The sequence below is a fragment of the Diabrotica virgifera genome, chromosome 2 (genome assembly GCF_917563875.1).
Source record: "Diabrotica virgifera virgifera chromosome 2, PGI_DIABVI_V3a".
NCBI classification, from domain to species: Eukaryota; Metazoa; Arthropoda; class Insecta; order Coleoptera; family Chrysomelidae; genus Diabrotica; species Diabrotica virgifera.
In genome coordinates, this window is record NC_065444.1 from 235,425,103 (window position 1) to 235,443,042 (window position 17,940).

At 32.4% G+C, this 17,940-nt stretch overlaps 1 protein-coding gene across 1 annotated transcript in view; it reads right to left on the reverse strand.

Moving 5' to 3' along the window:
- Positions 1-3,839: 3,839 nt before the first annotated feature.
- Positions 3,840-17,940, reverse strand: part of LOC114348462 (GATA-binding factor A-like) — a 252,748-nt gene continuing 238,647 nt past the window's right edge. Inside the window, exons 5-6 of the mRNA XM_028299038.2 lie at positions 16,901-17,135; positions 3,840-5,091 (exon numbers count right to left, since the gene is read on the reverse strand). Coding sequence (XP_028154839.1) covers positions 4,763-5,091; positions 16,901-17,135 — 564 coding nt within the window. The 3' untranslated portion in view covers positions 3,840-4,762. The remainder of the gene's footprint in view (positions 5,092-16,900; positions 17,136-17,940) is intronic.

Consider the following 17,940-nt stretch of genomic DNA (forward strand, 5'->3'; position numbering starts at 1 on the left):
TTCTTTTTTTGTTCCTACTTTTTTTATTATTTCGTCCATGATCAGGTTGAACAACAGAGGACTCAGAGAATCTCCCTGTCTTATCCCATTGTAATTTTGAAAATTGTATATACCATTCAAAAGTTACCGATCTCAGAAATTTTATTCAATTTCTATTTAAAAAGGAAAAAATGTTTTTTCTCAAAGTTCGCATCACCCCGTGGAATATTCTAGCATCTATAAAATACTAAAATTAAAACCTAACTATAGCCTCATTCCTTCTCAACATTCAGTTTTTCCATTCATTCGTTTATGTTGGATAATAAAAAAGTTAAGGACTTTAATAACTAGCCATGTTTTTCACAGACAAAGTGTGTTTTTAAATGGCAAACTTTAAGGAGTAATTGTGCATGACAAAATAAAGTCAGTTTGCTTTACGAGAAAAACGTATGTCCACAAATGCATCGTTTCCGAGATAGGGGGTGTTGAAGTTTTTCTGACAAACTGACGATTTATTTATTGCTTTAAAACCAGTTGACCAGTTGGTGGGTTTTAAGAGGTAGTTATTGCACATTTTTTAACTACAGTTAAGAATTTAATATTCACCATTGGCGCGCATACGGGTAATATGAGCCGAAAAATACGTAATTTAATATGAAGTCAAAAATGTATAAAAATTAATTTTTTTTAAATTGTACCAAAACGCCCCCTTATTTTTGTCCGACAAGTGATCCAATATGCATTACACATGTAAAAAAACAGAACAAAATAAAAATAACATCTGTGGTAATAAATAAAAAAATTTCAGGAAATTGACATTTTCGGCGGGTCCGACTGCGCATATGCCCCGTGAAAACTGTCCGACAAGGTTACCACATTATTGTAAAAAGGTTTTATGGTAGATACCGTTAAAATTATCCATGTGGTAATAAATTCATTATTTTCATAAATTTTAAGTTATTTTTCGGGTGTAACTTCAATGATATTATGCTAAAAATGATGGTGTATCGCATATTTAAAATGCGTTTATCTCGAAAACGGTTGAGTTTAGAAAGATGAAAGAAGTATACCTTTATTAAGTAAAACTAATAGGAAAATAAAAATTTTGATGTCAAAATTATACAGAGTGAGGGATAAAAAAAATTTAACGTAATAAATGAGTGCTGAAAGGCATATGTGGCGCCCTCTGGGCAATGCATAATTTTTGGTAAGGAATTTAGATTTCTCGACCCAAGAAACCCCCAAATATAAAATTTCATGTTGTTATCTCATACCTATCAGGAAATATTAAATAATAAATAAAAAAGAAGTTTAACTTTGACACCCTGTATCTCGGCTCTTATAAACTTTGTACTAAGGTAAGTTAGCTTAAATCGGCCTATTTTAACCTCAGGAACCTGAGGTTAAGCTATGGCCCATTCTTTACCAAACACCCTGTATGCATAAAAATTACTTCTTCTTTTAATTGTACCAAAACGCCCCATTATTTTTGTCCGACAAGTGATCCAATATGCATTACACATGTAAAAGAACAGTACAAAATAAAAATGACATCTGTGGTAATAAATAAAAAATTTTCAGGAAATTGACATCTTCGGCGCGTCCGACTGCGCATATGCCCCGTGAAAATTGTCCGACAAGGTTACCACATTATTGTAAAAAGGTTTTATGATAGATACCGTTAAAACTACCGATGTGGTAATAAATTTATTATTTTCATAAATTTGACATATTTAGCGTGTCCGACGCGTCATATGCCCCAATATTTTTGTCCGACAAAATTGTTTTCGTTGTTTATATGATAAAATCCATTGATTAAAATAGAATGACCAATGTGGTAATAAATTTTTTTCTTGCATAAAATTGACAACTTCGTCACCGCTTGACAGACAAACGCCCCACTACCATAATGCGCCAAGCTCAAAATTTGTCCGATTCCACCCAAATAACAAGTACAAAAAGTTTCAACGGTGTGGTCATAAATAATAATTGTATATGCGGGCCCAAGGCCTATAAATATATCAATATTATTTAATCAACAATTCAAAATATTCCCGATTTATGTCAAATAATTATTTAAAATTGTCAGTGTCTGACTGACAATATTCTATTCGACTGAGTGCGTTGTATGACAAAGAGAGATTTGGAAAATTACCACGGACATTGTGTTCGTTTTTTTTTCGAATCCTGAAAAAACCAATAAATATTTTTGAAAAATCTAAACGCAGAATGAAAGACTAAGGGCCGGTTGTTCGAAAGCTAATCAACAATGATCGTTATCAAATATTTAATTACTGTCACCAACTGTCAATGTCAACTTTGATTGGGTTGCTGAAAACATAATATGAAATTTGTTAATCAATTATGTTAATAATTGTTATGTTAATTGATTAACTAATCTCATAATTTTAATCAATTATGTTTTTAGCAACCCAATAAAAGTTGACATTGACAGTTTTGGTGACAGTAATTAAATATTTGATAGTGATCATTGTTGATTAGCGTTCGAACAACCGGCCCTAAATTATTACCGAGGGCCGAAAGCCCCTTAGAATAAATAAAAATTTTATTTTGAATGAGATATTTGAAATTAAAAATAACACTAAATTTTCTCTTAGTTTTTCACCCCTGTAACTTATTAAAATAAACATTATAGAAGTTCTCAGGGACTTTCGGCCCTCGCTAATAACGCAATCTTTCATTCTGCGTTAAATTTTTTTTAAATACTTATTAGTTTTCTCAGGATTCGAAAAAAAAATGAATCCCCATTTTAATAACATTGCAGCCCAAAAAACGTACCGATCCTCTTAAGTAATGGATAATACCACAATAACAATTTATTTGGAATGCACACAAAAGTTTGGTGGTGTTTTTTATGGGGTCCACTGTTATTTTTTAAGATGATCCTACCATAAAAATGCTCCATTTTCAATAAAAGATCTCTAATAGTTTTCAATATATTGGAAAAATCGATTTTCATTTTGTAACTTCAAAGGGTTGCAACATTTTTATGTGCCCAAGGTAAGTTAGGTCAGGGCCCCCGTACCCGGGCGTGCAACGCGTGCGACGCACGCGGGCGCTACCCCAAAAGGGCGCCAAACCGAAGGTTTGGCAAATAAGAAATATTTGCAAATTCATTTTTTATACAATTTTAATTTTACATTTTTAACGAACATCTGGAGAAATTTCAAAAATAAAAAAATATCGTGTTATTAGTGAAAAAATAATTATTAAAATGTTATTTTATATTTGGTGTTAATAATTTACTACTATTATTGTATTTTTTTTAAACAGTATAATATCGGAATACTTATTTTGCAGTCCTTTTTCTTAATTCGTAAAAATTTGTTTACAGGTCAAAACTTGTTGGGATACGATGTCTTATTATGATAATGTTTTTGGTTTTTTCAATGATATTTTTACATTAAGTGACCATGATATTTTAAAATATTGTCTTGTTCTTCACAAAAGATAACTGATCCAGTAAAGACGGAGGCAGAAGTTGCAACTGATTTATTTAGCGAGATAAAAGCTTTATAATTAGGTACTTTAATTACCTAACTCATCAGATCCAGTTGATATTCTTCAAAATATATTTGAAAATAATCTAACTTCATCTTTACCAAATATCACTGTTTCATGAAGAATCATCCTCACTTTACCGGTGTCTGTTGCTTCTGATGGGATATCATTTTCAAAATTAAAGTTAATTAAAATTTATTTGAGCTGTACTATGGTACACGAAAGATTATCTGGTTTGGTAATATAAAGCAATCCCCTACCCCTCCCCCTCCCCATTACTCCCACCCCCCCGTTGATCCGCCACTGAACAAATAAACACGTTGCGTAATATTCAAACTTTTCAAACTGTTTGAAGATGTTTGAATTCAAGTCAAACCTAAAGATATCGAAATCAAGTCAAGTCAAACTTTTTTATACAAAAAGTTTGATTTTCAAGTCAAGTCAAGTTTGTTGAGTAAAATCAAACTAGTTTGACTTGATGCATCTCTACGCAGAATGAAAGATTGCATTATTACCGAGGGCCGAAAGTCCCTGAAAACTTCTATAATGTTTATTTTAATTACAGGAGTGAAAAAAAAAACAGAAAATTTAGTGTAATTTTTAATTTCAAATATCTAATTCAAAAAAACTTTTTGGTGATTTTAAGGGACTTTCGGCCCTTGGTAATAATGTAATCTTTCATTCTGCGTTTAAATTTTTCAAAAATACTAATTAGTTTTCTCAGGATTCGAAAAAAAAATGAATGCATATAGAACACAATGGCCCGAAATTTTACGCCTACGCCCTTAACTCATATAAATATTAACGTTTTATTTGTTTTTTGCCATTATCAGTAAATTAGTTATAAGAAAAATAAAATTTGAGTTCTTGCAATCTCTGTTGTTTTATTACGAGTAAAAAATTAAAAATTATACATAGATTTATTTCATAATTGGATATAGGTGGATTTAAAGAGCGCCAAAATATATCCAGCACGCGGGCGCAGCTCAGCCTCGCGGGGGCCCTGAGTTAGGTTCAATCGAACTATTTTTGGTCCCAGAATAGGTGATTTAATTTATGACCTGCCTTTTTGTTACACCATGTATGTGGACTAAAATACCAGAGTAGCTTTTCCAGATATAAGTTAGTTTAAACAGAACAAATAGTATTCAAAAACCTGAATTAGTAAATATGTATGCAAGGTAAAAGTTCCTTGTCTTTTGTAAGGCAAGATCGATACAAGAAGTAATTTAACATTCACAAAGAGTTAATTGGACTAGATCTACGAAGATGCCATAAGCTTGGCCGCTGCCGTAACGTGGTGTTGATGGTGGTACGCCACTTCGTTATTGCCAGTACCACCTGGAAATCCGAAGATCTGTTGATAAGAGTACGCAGGTTGGTTCTGAACACAGCTACTGTAATCATACCCGGGTTCACTTTTAATTGCACTTGTACTTGTCGCTGGCAACAAAGACGTCTGTCCAAGGTACGGTCGATCAACAGATGGGGATGATTTTTCCGAAGAAGTCTGATGTGGTTGGACGGAAGACTGTTGGTTTTGGTTGGTGTGTTGTTGGCTGGGTTGATGGACGATTGGTGTTTTTGGCTCTGTAAACGGAAATTAAAATGAACTATTAGTCATTAGTATAAATTGTTTTCAAATAATTATTCATTGTGCAAGCAAACGGGACAATGAAAATCAAAGTTGTGTTTGTTTGGGTTCCCTAATATTCGCGAAAGGTACCAAAAACTATTTGTATATCTGATAAACTATAGATAACACTGGTCAACAAAAAACAATTTTTTGAGTCTGTTATTTAGTAAATATTTTCTGTTTGTATGCATCGGAAAAGAAGCAGAAACTCAATAAATAATAAATAAAGTCTACTTGTGTACCTTTAGATAATCAAATATAAATATAGGTAGGTTTGGCAGATTTTTTAGGATCCCTTGTATTTCGATGCCAGAGAGGGTGAGGAGGGCTATAGGTGTGAAGCGAGAAGTGGCACACTGATATTATGGTAGTAGTCCAGAGAAATAAGATTTTTCTCGTGACACATCCCCCTCCAGGCCGAAACCAAATTTTTTGAGTAGTATGAACATCTATATTATTAACCTATATGTTTCCTGCAGCCGATTTTGATAATATACATAGTTATAAACAAATGAAGATCAAAAAACGGTAATTTATCGCTTTTTTCGTCTATTACCAAAAAGTTAAGCATTTTAAACAAATTTGAGAGTAAGAATCTTATAAATCGTATAAAAAACTTCAATATGGCGTTCGCTGAATATGTCCATCCTTATTGGTTGCTTAGAAAATTGCAAAATAAATCATAAATTTTGAGTTTTTATAAATATTTATAACTTAGGTAAAAGTTAACTTAGAATCTTCTTATTATATGGAATGCCGAGACTTCTTGTACTTAAATTATATTTTAAATTTCAAAGCAATTGATCAAATAGTTTAAAAGTTATTTAATTTGTTTATTCCAAATTCATTTTTTTTTGCAACACTATAAGTCAGAAAATTATGAGGTTATAATAATACTTCTGACAGTTTATGAAAGATGAACATTTATACTATTACCTTAATTAAAAATAAATGACAAAATATAATTTTAAACAGTGTAAAATTATTTTGCAAAAACATGTCGATTTTTTGCTTACTTATAAACAATTAGAATAACTTTTTAACCGTTACCCGTAGAAAAATTATTTTTTCATATTTACAAAGACTGAATTTTTATACACATTTAGAAAGAAAAACAACTGTCCTAGGTCAATTAGGGACAAAGTTAGCCCCCCCATTTTTTTAATTCACATGTTTTTGCAAAATTATTTTGCAATATTTATAATTATTTTCTGTAATTTTTTTAAATTAAATTAATACTGTAAATTTTCTTCTTTCATAAACTATCCAAAATATTACTGCAACTTCATCATTTTCTGACTTACAGTGTTGCAAAAAAAATTAATTTTGGATAAACAAATTAAATAACTTTTAAACTATTTGACCAATTGCTTTGAAATTGAGGGTATGATTTAAGCACCATAAGTTTCAGCATTCCGTGTAATAAAAAGGTTCTAAGTTAATTTTTACATAAGTTATGAATATTTATAAAAACTCAAAATTTATGATTTATTTTGCAATTTTCTAAGCAACCAATAAGAATAGACATATTCAGCGAATGCCATATTGAAGCTTTTTATACGGTTTATGAGTTTATTACTCTCAAATTTGTTTAAAATGCCCAATTTTTTAGTAATAAGCGAAAAAAGCGAAAATTTACCGTTTTTTGATCTTCATTTGTTTATAACTATGTATATCATGAAAATCGGCTGCAGGAAACATATAAGATTATTATAGATGACCATACTACTCGAAAAATTTGGTTTCGGCCTGGAGGGGGTTGTGTCACCAACATGATATTTTTTTTCCTTATTTCTCTGAACTATAGTGTAGGCCTGAGCAATGTAGTGGAATAACGTATTTTATGTGTAGCAAGGCCTAGAAATGTCTTCCAAAAAGTGTGAAAATGATCCGTGTAAAGTGTAAATCCAAATTCATTAAAGTGGAAGCCAAAAAATTTTGTTTGACAGAACTATTTGCTTTAAAACAGTTCTTATTCGCAATGGAAATAGATTTCCATCTCTTCCTCTGACTCATTCTGTAATGTTCAAAGAAAATTACTAGAGCGTTAAAATAGTGCTTCAATTTTTAAAATATGAAGAGTACGTCTGGCCAGTGATAAGGTATTTCAACATGGTTGGTTTTCTGGTGCGAATGCAAGGTTGATTTACTTACTAAATATCCATATTACCTTTGCTTATGGGATAGTAGAGCCGATGTACTTTACTACCAGCAGCACTCATGGTCTCATTGGAGGGAGTTTCAAATATGGGGCCCGTCATGCTTTAATGCCCCCATTGAATATAGAATTAAGTCTTATGAAGCAGTTTGTAAAGGCTCTTCGTCAAGATTCGGACGCATTTCAATTTTTAAATCAATTTTTCCGGGACCATTAGAGGCTGACAATAATTATAAGAGCTTATTTCTAATAGGCTTGACAGCTTCAAAGTCATGGGTTGAGGGATACGGTGCCACTTGAAGTACACGTGCTACATGCTCACTTGGATCAGTTTAAAGACAACTTATGTGCATATCCAGAAAAGCGGGGGAATGCCTTAACTAAGATGTCATGAACTTCGATCAACGGTATCAAAGAAGAATACAATGAGAACTTGATGGTAACTACGTTTGGGGGCTCCTACTAGACAGTCAGACAGTCTTTGTTTCCACAATAGAAATACCAAAAGTAAATAAAAATATGTACCTACCTACTTAATTCAAAATGTATTTACTTTTAATAGTTATTTATGATTATGATATAAGTGTTAAAAGTACACGTTTAAGGCACGCATGTAAAAGTTTGCAGAATGAGCGATAGCGAGTTCTACAATTCACATGATTGCCTTCAAAAAGTACTTTTTAACACGCATATCATACAATATTTTTTCTACAAACGTAATTACAGGACAATATCTACAAAAACTTTTACTTGAACGTGACTGACATTCCATTTTTATATTTTTTTGACATTACATCAAAATTGCCTATACGGTCAATACGAACTGCAGTGCCTTAAAAATATTTTAAAGCACTAGTGCCTTAAAGTAGCATTTTTAACTCTCGTATGGAGTGCTAAAAATTGCATTTTTAACACGGTTGTAGCAAAAAATAATTTAAATTAAAAATAGAGTTTTTTCATACAATTTGAAATTTCGTTCTGGTAAGTATAAAAGCAAACTTTATTATAGAAATAGCTATTTGTATAACAAGGGAGGAAAGTGCTACTTTTCCTCCCGAGAATGAAGTTTACAGCCCGACGCGTAGCGGAGGGCAGTAATCATTCAAGGGAGGAAAAGGCACTTTACTCCCATGTTATACATATGATTTTTCCACCTTCCTCAAATTATTAACAAGTCTTTTATCATTTTTACTTAATTTATTTATGTAACTAACCAACAAAATTTATTAAAACTAAAACTAACAAGTAGGTACAATATAACTGTCAACTGTCAAATATAAGTCAAATTATTAATGTAAATAAACATTGTTAAATCAAAATAACAATTTACTGTTTTTTACCATTCTGAAAAATACAAGGTGTTTTATAAATAAACGTTAAAATGTATATAGATACTTACGTAATAGAAAATAGATATTGTACAGGGCGTCAATAAGTTATATTTCATGAATGAAATACCATGACGTCACTTTTACTTTTCCTCCCTAGGGAGGAAAAATATTAGCCTCCCTAGGGAGGAATAGTACAACTTTCCTCCCTACAATCAGGTCCGGAAAAGTATACTTTCGGTAGAGGTAGGTGGAAAAATATTTTTCCACCTACCTCTACCGAAAGTATACTTTTCCGGACCTAATTGTAGGGAGCAAAGATGTACTTTTCCTCCCTAGGGAGGAAAATATTTTTCCTCCCTAGGGAGGAAAAGTAAAAATGACGTCATGGTATTTCATTCATGAAATATAACTTATTGACGCCCTGTACAATATCTATTTTCTATTACGTAAGTATCTATACATTTTAACGTTTATTTAAAAACACTCTCTATTTTGCAGAATGGTAAAAAACAGTAAATTGTTATTCTGATTTAACAATGTTTACATTAATAATTTGACTTATATTTGACAGTTGACAGTTATATTGTACCTACTTGTTAGTTTTAGTTCTAATAAATTTTGTTGGTTAGTTACATAAATAAATTAAGTAAAATTGAAAAAATGACTTGTTATTTGAGGAAGGTGGAAAAACCATATGTATAACATGGGAGTAAAGTGCCTTTTCCTCCCTTGAATGATTACTGCCCTCCGCTACGCGTCGGGCAGTAAACTTCATTCTCGGGAGGAAAAGTAGCACTTTCCTCCCTTGTTATACAAATAGCTATTTCCTTTCTTTACTTAGGCATAAGAAATCAAAATCAGAGGTACAGAACTCAAACTCAAAATTCATGTTGACCAGTGCAATTTAGTAAGGATTAGAAAGTAATAATAAATTTATATACCTAATATAAAAATAAACTCCGTTGCCGATATAGTTTGTAAATTGTATAGGGAGATAAAGCTGTTTCTATTCAACTAAAAAACAAAGAAAGCTCGTTAGGGGTTTTTACCAGGGAATCGTGACGGCTTTGTTTGATAAAAGAAGACGCAATGAGTCATAAGGAAAATTTGACTGGCCATAGAGAGGAGAGGGTACAATATGTTTAGTCTGTGTGATTTGATTGGTTGGGTGGGAGAACTTGATAATGAAAAGGAAAGGGAAGTTGGTTTGGTTTTATGAAAAAAAAACAAGGAAAAGAAAGTCTTGAAAAAAATTACAAGAGAAAAAGTTTTGTCGTTCATAAGATTATAAAATTATTTTTACATTTACCAAATTTTTCCTAAACGCCTCTTAATTATGTTCGCCAAACTTACCCTCCTTTCCCCTATCATATTGATCTTATTATTCGTAAGTATGCTATATTTTCGACCAACTTTTTAGGTATTCCCATTATTGGACCACATTTTTCTTCATATTTGTGATTCTTTTATTATAAATTTTTTTTCATTGCCAATCATAGGCAATAAATCTATATAGGTATCAAAGCTAGACGAATAAATGTATCCTTCTGTTTCGTATATTCTAATTTTTAAAGCAGTTTTATTTACTTTTTTTACGATTATATTACCTGCCATAAAGATTTATAAAATGGTACCAAGTAGGTGAACACATGATGGTGTTTAAAATCAGCCAGAGTTTATTCCACTTAAATATTACTTAAATGTTGCTAAAGCTAATGAACCAAGAACTTTTAATTACTCTTTACTTGGTAGTATTGCTGAATACATTATTTTTCTTCAATTAACTGGTACTTATTTGTTATGGCACAGAAGTTCAGTAAGTACTTTTAAATATCTTGAGTATGTACGTGAAGACCTCTTTGATGAGCAGAAGCTCATCACATTGAAATTTCTGTATCATGTATTATGGTAACTCTATACGCGCTTATGAACGACCACTACAAATGGTTTTTTATGCATCAAGTTCAAACACCTAAAATATGTTATGTATTTCATTATGCAGTTTCATTATGCACTTCCTTCCACTATTTTAACACATTCAATGAAAAGCTAGGGGAAATGGGGAATGAGAACTAGTAGGTAATATTTGAGAAAAAACAGCCGCCAATAAAGAAGTTCACCTGGTGTACGTATACATACTTACAAAAAGCATATGACAGTGTGCCCTCAGCAAACTATGGTAAATCCTACAGCAAACCAACATTAAACATGGTCTTATCAAAGCTGTCCAAAGTACTATGTACAATGGAACGACTGCAAAAATTAAAACTGGATCAAGGGTGTCTGAGAGATTTAAGGTCACGAAAAGATTTAAGCAGGGTTGCTGTATTTCGCCTACGCTTTTCAAAATTTACCTGGAACGAGCACTCAAGCTGTGGAAAAGAAAATGTAAAGACATGGGAATCCCTCTCAATGACGAGACAACACTATAACTACACTTTATGTTTCCCTGACGATCAAATTCTGATTGCTTAGGATCATGACTACTTGAGTTACATGATGCGGAAGCTAATAGAAGAATATAACAAATGGGATCTCGAAGTCAACAAGAAAACTGAAGCCATGTGTATTGGAGGGACAAAGCAGTCCATTACATTAGACGATGGGGTAGAAATTAAACACTGTAATGAATACAAGTACCTGGGCATGAAGAAGACTCAAGATGGAACACTCGATGCTACTATAAAAGACAGAAACATAGGTACAAGAAAAGCCATATCCATGATGAACCGTATTCTGTGGGACCAAACAATATCTAAAGCGAAAAAAGAGCTACATAGGTACTTACAATACCTACTTACAATACACTAACAACCCAACCCGACTAAACTATCGGCCGATAAAAAGTCTGCAGTTTGCGGGGGCTCTAAAAATTTCTTTGTCGTTATTTTACCTAGTTTATATTTTCCACGTTTAAATTAATGTAAATAAATATATCACATTATGCTCTTTCACGATTCATTATGAGAACATGGCAATACCAGAGAACAACGACCACACGTGTGGTCGTTGTTCTCTGGCAACACTGCCAAACACTAAATTAATTTCTTTAGACTTGCACCAAGCTATCCTGACAGACTCTCAAACTAAATTTTGTCCTAAATTTGGTTAAAGGCTAACAGTAGATATGCTCAAAAAAATATTTCCTTAGGTGGCTCAAATTCCCCTATCTCCCCTAATAGTAGCATTCTACTCTCAAGAAGCCGAAGTCAAGCTGTCTTAGCACTTAGTCTTAATTGAAATACATCAAAATAAAATTTAATAATCCTTACAGAGAGGATGCGCCCAACCCAACAAAAAAAATATCCCACACGCACCAACAGGAGATCAGAATAAGATGAGTAGTGCGTATCTCTGAACGCATCTAAATGTGTCAACCAATGTTAAAAAGAGGCGTCTACGTAACTTCTGCGGAGGAGGTCAGAATAAGATGAGTAATGCGTATATACGAACGCATCTAATAATCTAATGTGACTTGAATCTCGGGAGAGCAATTTAGGGTCCTCGTCACAAACATTTATAGCCGATGCCAGCGAGAACCGTCATGCTTAAGGTCGATTTGCACACTTCCGTGACCGTACCGGCGACGTAAAAATATTCTTCAGGGAAAATAAACTTCCCAATTCGCAGATTCGCAGACGCCCAACAGACGTCAGGCAGTGCTGTCATTGGGTCTTTTGAATAAAAATAAATAAGTGTTACCTGAGTAGTAACTTTTAAGCAAAGTTTAAGTACATACTTATAAGGATACGATATTTACTTGTCTATATTTGAATAACAGTAAGTTTTTCTGATAAGGTAATTAAACAAGGCTGTATCGTCGCCCCGTTAGGTAAATTATTCCGGTTCGATTTTTTTGCACAAACTTACTCAAAAAGAGGTCCTTAAAACAAATCCAAGGTGCTTACCTTCGAGATAACCGACCTCAAAGTTAACACTGTGACGTCACAATCCTTATTCAAATATTTATTTTCTACCGACACTTTTTATTTAAGCTGTCTACCCAATGATTATTATGTACAGTAGGAAAAATGAAAGAATACCCATGAACGAACATATAAAACACGCTGTATTTTCCTGTCACCGCGTCATACAAAAAATTGGCCAGCGCAAGTACATGTAATAATAATTATTACATGTACTTGCGCTGGACAATTTTCTTTGTGAAACGGTGACAGGAAAATACAGCGTGTTTTATATGTTCGTTCATGGGTATTCTTTCATTTTTCCGACTGTACATAATATTTATGTATATGTTATATACTGGGTGTCACTTAAGTTGCACATATATTATGGGAAACTTTTTTATTTTTAATTTTACCAAAAAGTTTATTCTTTATAAAAAGTTCTGCATGGCCTAAAACCTATGATTCAACCATCAGATATCGAATTGTATCTATATTATACGAAGTATGTCAAAAAATATGAATATCGCTAAAGAGTAAAATATTTTAAAATTGTTATTATGAAAGGTTTTTTGGAATAAGAAATTATGTTTTAATATATGCAATTACATCCTTCTTCCTTGATGTTCACAACGTGTTTGTAGACTTCAAACAGGCATACGACTCAGTCAAAAGGAACAAACTATACTATATACCAGCTGAATTGGCAATACCATACAAGCTAATAAGGCTCATTAAAGCCACAATGGATGAAACTCAGGCATGTGTGCGAATACAAAACCACCGGAGAGACTTTTTCAAAATTTCGCAGGGACTAAAGCAGGGAAATGGGCTGGCCCCAATATTGTTTAACCTGGCACTGGAGTATGCAGTTAGGCATATGCAAACTGTACGAGGAAACCTACTGACCAACCGAACGGTTAAACTGGCCGCTTATGCCGATGATATTAATATTATGAGTAGAACATCAACAGGAGCACAGGAAACATACGCAGAGTTAAAAACAAAAACAAAAATGCTAGGTCTGGAAATTAACACAGAAAAAACAAAAATTAATGACTCGGACCAGAAGAAATATAGTCCCACAAAATATTATACATGAGGATGATATTAAAACGGTTGAAAAGTTTACATACCTGGGAGTAGAAATATATGCCGACAGATCAGAAGATGGAGAAATACGGAAGAGAATAACGCAGGCAAACAGCTTATTTTGCCCTCTCCCGTATATTTCGGTCTAAAAGTGTCGTGATTTTAATTATGAAACGTATCATCCTGACAAGTTTATAATTGTGAAGTGAAAACTAGCAGGTTGTTTTTAGGTTTACTCAATATAGTCCATGTGGTGAGACCGCTCCCGTCTGAAAAAATTCTGATTCGGTCCACCGAAATACAAAGATGAGAATATATAAAACCTTAATTCGACCAATAACATGCTGGCAGTGAAGCCTGGGTCCTGAAAGAAACATTCAAAAACAAACTCGACACATTCGAAAGGAAAGTACTGAGGAGAATACTAGGACCTGTGAGGGAAAACGGAATCTTCAGAAGTCGATACAACAACGAGCTTTATCAACTTTATAAGGAAACACCCCTGTCAGACTTCATTAGAATACAAAGATTGAAATGGGCCGGACATGTGATAAGAATGGGAGAGGATAGGTTACCAAAAAGAGCACTGAATGGTAGAATGCAGGGAAAGAGACCGGCTGGAAAGCCAAGAAAGCGCTGGGAAGAGACATTAAACAGCGACGCACAAGCCTTTTTAGGGGTCCGTGTATGGAAAAGAGCAGCCACAGACAAGCAAGGGTGGAGGCAAAAAATAAAGGAGGCCAAGGCTCAATTTGGGCTGTAGTGCCGTAGAAGAAGAAGAATTACATCCTTCTAATGAAAAAAAAATATTTGAAGATTTTTCTCAAATTACGGATACCAACATTATTTTCATTTATAACTCTTTAATTTTTAATTTGACGAAGAAAAGTTATTCTTCATAAAAAGCTCTTCATGATATGTCTAAGATTTAAGATGCAACCATCATATATACCAAATTTTATACGAGAAATATAAAAAAATATGAATTTCGATCAAGAGTAAAATATCTTTATAGTTTACAATTACAACATTTAAATTAGAATTATATAATTGCACATTAAAACATAGTTTTTCTACACAACTTTTCATAATAGCAATTTTCCATATCATGAATTTAAATACGTAAATAAACAAAGTTTTCGTTATGATAATCTGGCATTTTCAGCTTGTTTTTAATGGGCATAGTTAATTCTGCGTTTTTTTTTGCATAATTTTAAAACGTTTTCCCTTGAAAGTGGTAGGGTTAAATTAAATGGGTAAAAGGGTATCTTAAAGAACACCACTTGAAGATTATTCAGTTAAATTTTTATTGAAAAATATTAAAAAATGAAGCAGTGGCGTCATTTTTAAGTAGATGATCCAAAAAAGAAGATGATTTGTGGTGTACACCATATCTTCGGACAGAATCATTTGAAACATATAAACCAAAAGATTATTTTAGTTTAAGAGTTTTTTGAGGTAGTGACGTCGAGTTTTTATGATTATATTGATTTTTAAATTCATGGTATAACTTTAAAATGAAAACATCGAAAAAAAAACAAAAAAAAAGTGTGTTCGGTAAAGAGAAAAATGGTAATATAAACAAAAAAAAATATTAAAATAGGCAAAAACTCGACGTCACTACCTAGTAAAATATCTAAAAAAGAAGTGTGCAAAATTTCAGAAAGATCGATTACTTTTTGAGTTATGATGTACACCGCCTCAAAAAAACATGTTTTTCAGAAAACGCTTGTAAAAAATGTAGTTTTGTCAATATAATACTAAGAAAATTTTTGTATATATCCATATCTCCGTCAATTTTGCTCGGATTAACTTGAAATTTTAATGGAATACTCTTGAAAATATTTACAATCAAATAAGCCAATAAAAAAAATCGAAAAAATAATCAAAAATACTATACCCCCCCTTAAATAAATTCAAAAAATCCTTTTTTTTTACTTCCTACAAATTTTTTTAGGTCCTTTGAGTCATTATGAATAAAAAAGGTTTTTCTATAAAATTGATTGTTGTCGAGTTATACACGATTTAAAATTTGAATAACGCGAAAATGGCTGTTTTCAAGACTTAATAACTCGGTTAAAAAATATTATTATAATAGTGACTAAATCAAAGCTTAAAGACCCCCCTACATGATCCTGAAGACATTTGTGTCATTAATTTATTACTAATAAGCTGTTATTTTCAAATATTAATGGTAGGATTTTTCTACTGATTTTTTTTTTGTTTTGTCTCATAAATATTTTTAGGTTTATTTAAGAAAAATACACCTTCTTTTAAAATATAAAAATATAATTTTCGATTTAATCAACTATTTTTTCCAAACTAAGCATTTCAAACCAGTCAAATCACATGAGTCGTATTAATTATATCTACCTAAATAAAGTTAATTTCAAGTGGAATCTATTCATTTTTATTAGGATTGTACCTAATGGCGAGGGTGTTTTAATTGCTACATTTCAAAAAAAAGCAAGGAGCGACTTTATTTTCGTCATAAGTCGGTCAGTTTTTAAGCAAATACTTTTACCCGAGCTCATTTGAAAGGTTTTTTAATGAACTTTAAAAGATGTCTTTTAAGTTTTCCCAAAAATTGCATCACATTTGAGTTATTTGAGATTAAAGGTTCTCCATTTCGAAGTTCTTCGAAAATAACCATCCTTTAAAAGAGAAGTAACCCATTGGTTATTGGGTTTACTTAGCTTTTTCCGACGCGAATCTCTTTTTTTTTATTAGCTATAATTTTGTTTTTAATGATTTGTTCTATAAAATTTAGTTTTTTTAAGTTGTTCATAAAAAACGGTTATAAAGAGTTTTTTCAATAAAAAATGCATAGTTTCAATCGCTAATAACTTGAAAAGTATCAAATTTGCAAAAAAATTTTATAAAACAAAATTTACTCAGAATGGGTCAATCCTTCCATAGTTATTTTGATTAAAAAAAATTTCATCCCCTAGATGGGGTTGTTTCCAGCCCCAGAGCCAAAGCCCGGTTTGGCATAGGGTAAATTTTGAAGAAGAAGGTCAACCGAGCTTAAATCCAAATTTTCAATAAAATCGGTGTTGATTCTCAAAATTCCACGGTTTTACAGTTTTTTACCACTGATGTAATGTCGATGTAATGATGTTACTAAACGTAATAAACTTTACGTAAAAATACACTTAAAATTCCATATTTTAAAATAGCGCGTACGAGACTTCGGCTATAAACCCTTGTGATCAGAACCCTAAATTGCTGTCGTGAGATGCATGTCAACCAACGTTAAAAAGAGGCGTCTACGTACCTTCTGCGGAGGCGGAACTGCTGTCGTCCCGGTCTCCGCCCGCCGGTTTTTTGGGTTTGCGCTTGCGGGTTTGGATGCCGTCTTTCCTCATGGCTAAAGGTCGGTTCACGCCGTGGAGTTTGAAGTAGAGGCCGCAGGCGTTGCAAACTGGTTCTCCGTCGTTATTCCGTCGCCAGAGTGTCGTCGTTCTTGTGCCGCAATTCGTACAGCAAAGGCCCAATCTTCTGGTCGCAGTCTGCAAACACTAGAATGTTATTATCTTTAAAACTTTCGTACTTCATTAAAAATAGATAAAATACGTATTTTTCAGTAGAAATATTAGATTGTTTTAACTTAGTTTTTATATAGCTCCAATTTTGCTTAAATTAATTATTGATATAATATAGAGGTCATTGGCGCTCTGTAGTAATTTTAACTGTTTAGATCAGCGGTTCTCAATCTGTGGTACATGTACCACTGGTGGCACCTACATAATATCATTATTTTCGGTGGTGGTGGTATCTACACAAAACACAAAAACAGACAAAATCAGCACCACTATTACCAAAAATATTGAAAAGTATTTTGTGGTACCTACATGACTCAAAAAGATTGATAACTACTGGTTTAGATTGTTTATTGTTATTGTTTTTTTATACAGTGAGGCCGTTTAGGTTAGAATAAATTCATTTTCTCGGGAATGGGCGATTTTATTTTTAAATTATGATTTTTAGCATATGTATCATCTAGTGACGTCATCCATCTGGGCGTGATGACGTAATCGATAATTTTTTTAAATGAGAATAAGGGTTGTGTGGTAGTTTATTTGAAATGTTATTAATTTCCCTTTTTAGTAATATAAACATTACCACAATTATACAGTGTGTCTGCGTAACTTGGAACCATATGGGAAACTTTTTTAATTTCAATTTTACGAAAAAATGTTGTTCTTCATAAAGTGCTCTGCATAGTCTAAAACCTAAGATGCAATCATCAGATATCAAATTTTATCAATAATATACGAGGTATGTCCAAAAATATTAATTTCGCTCAAGAGTAAA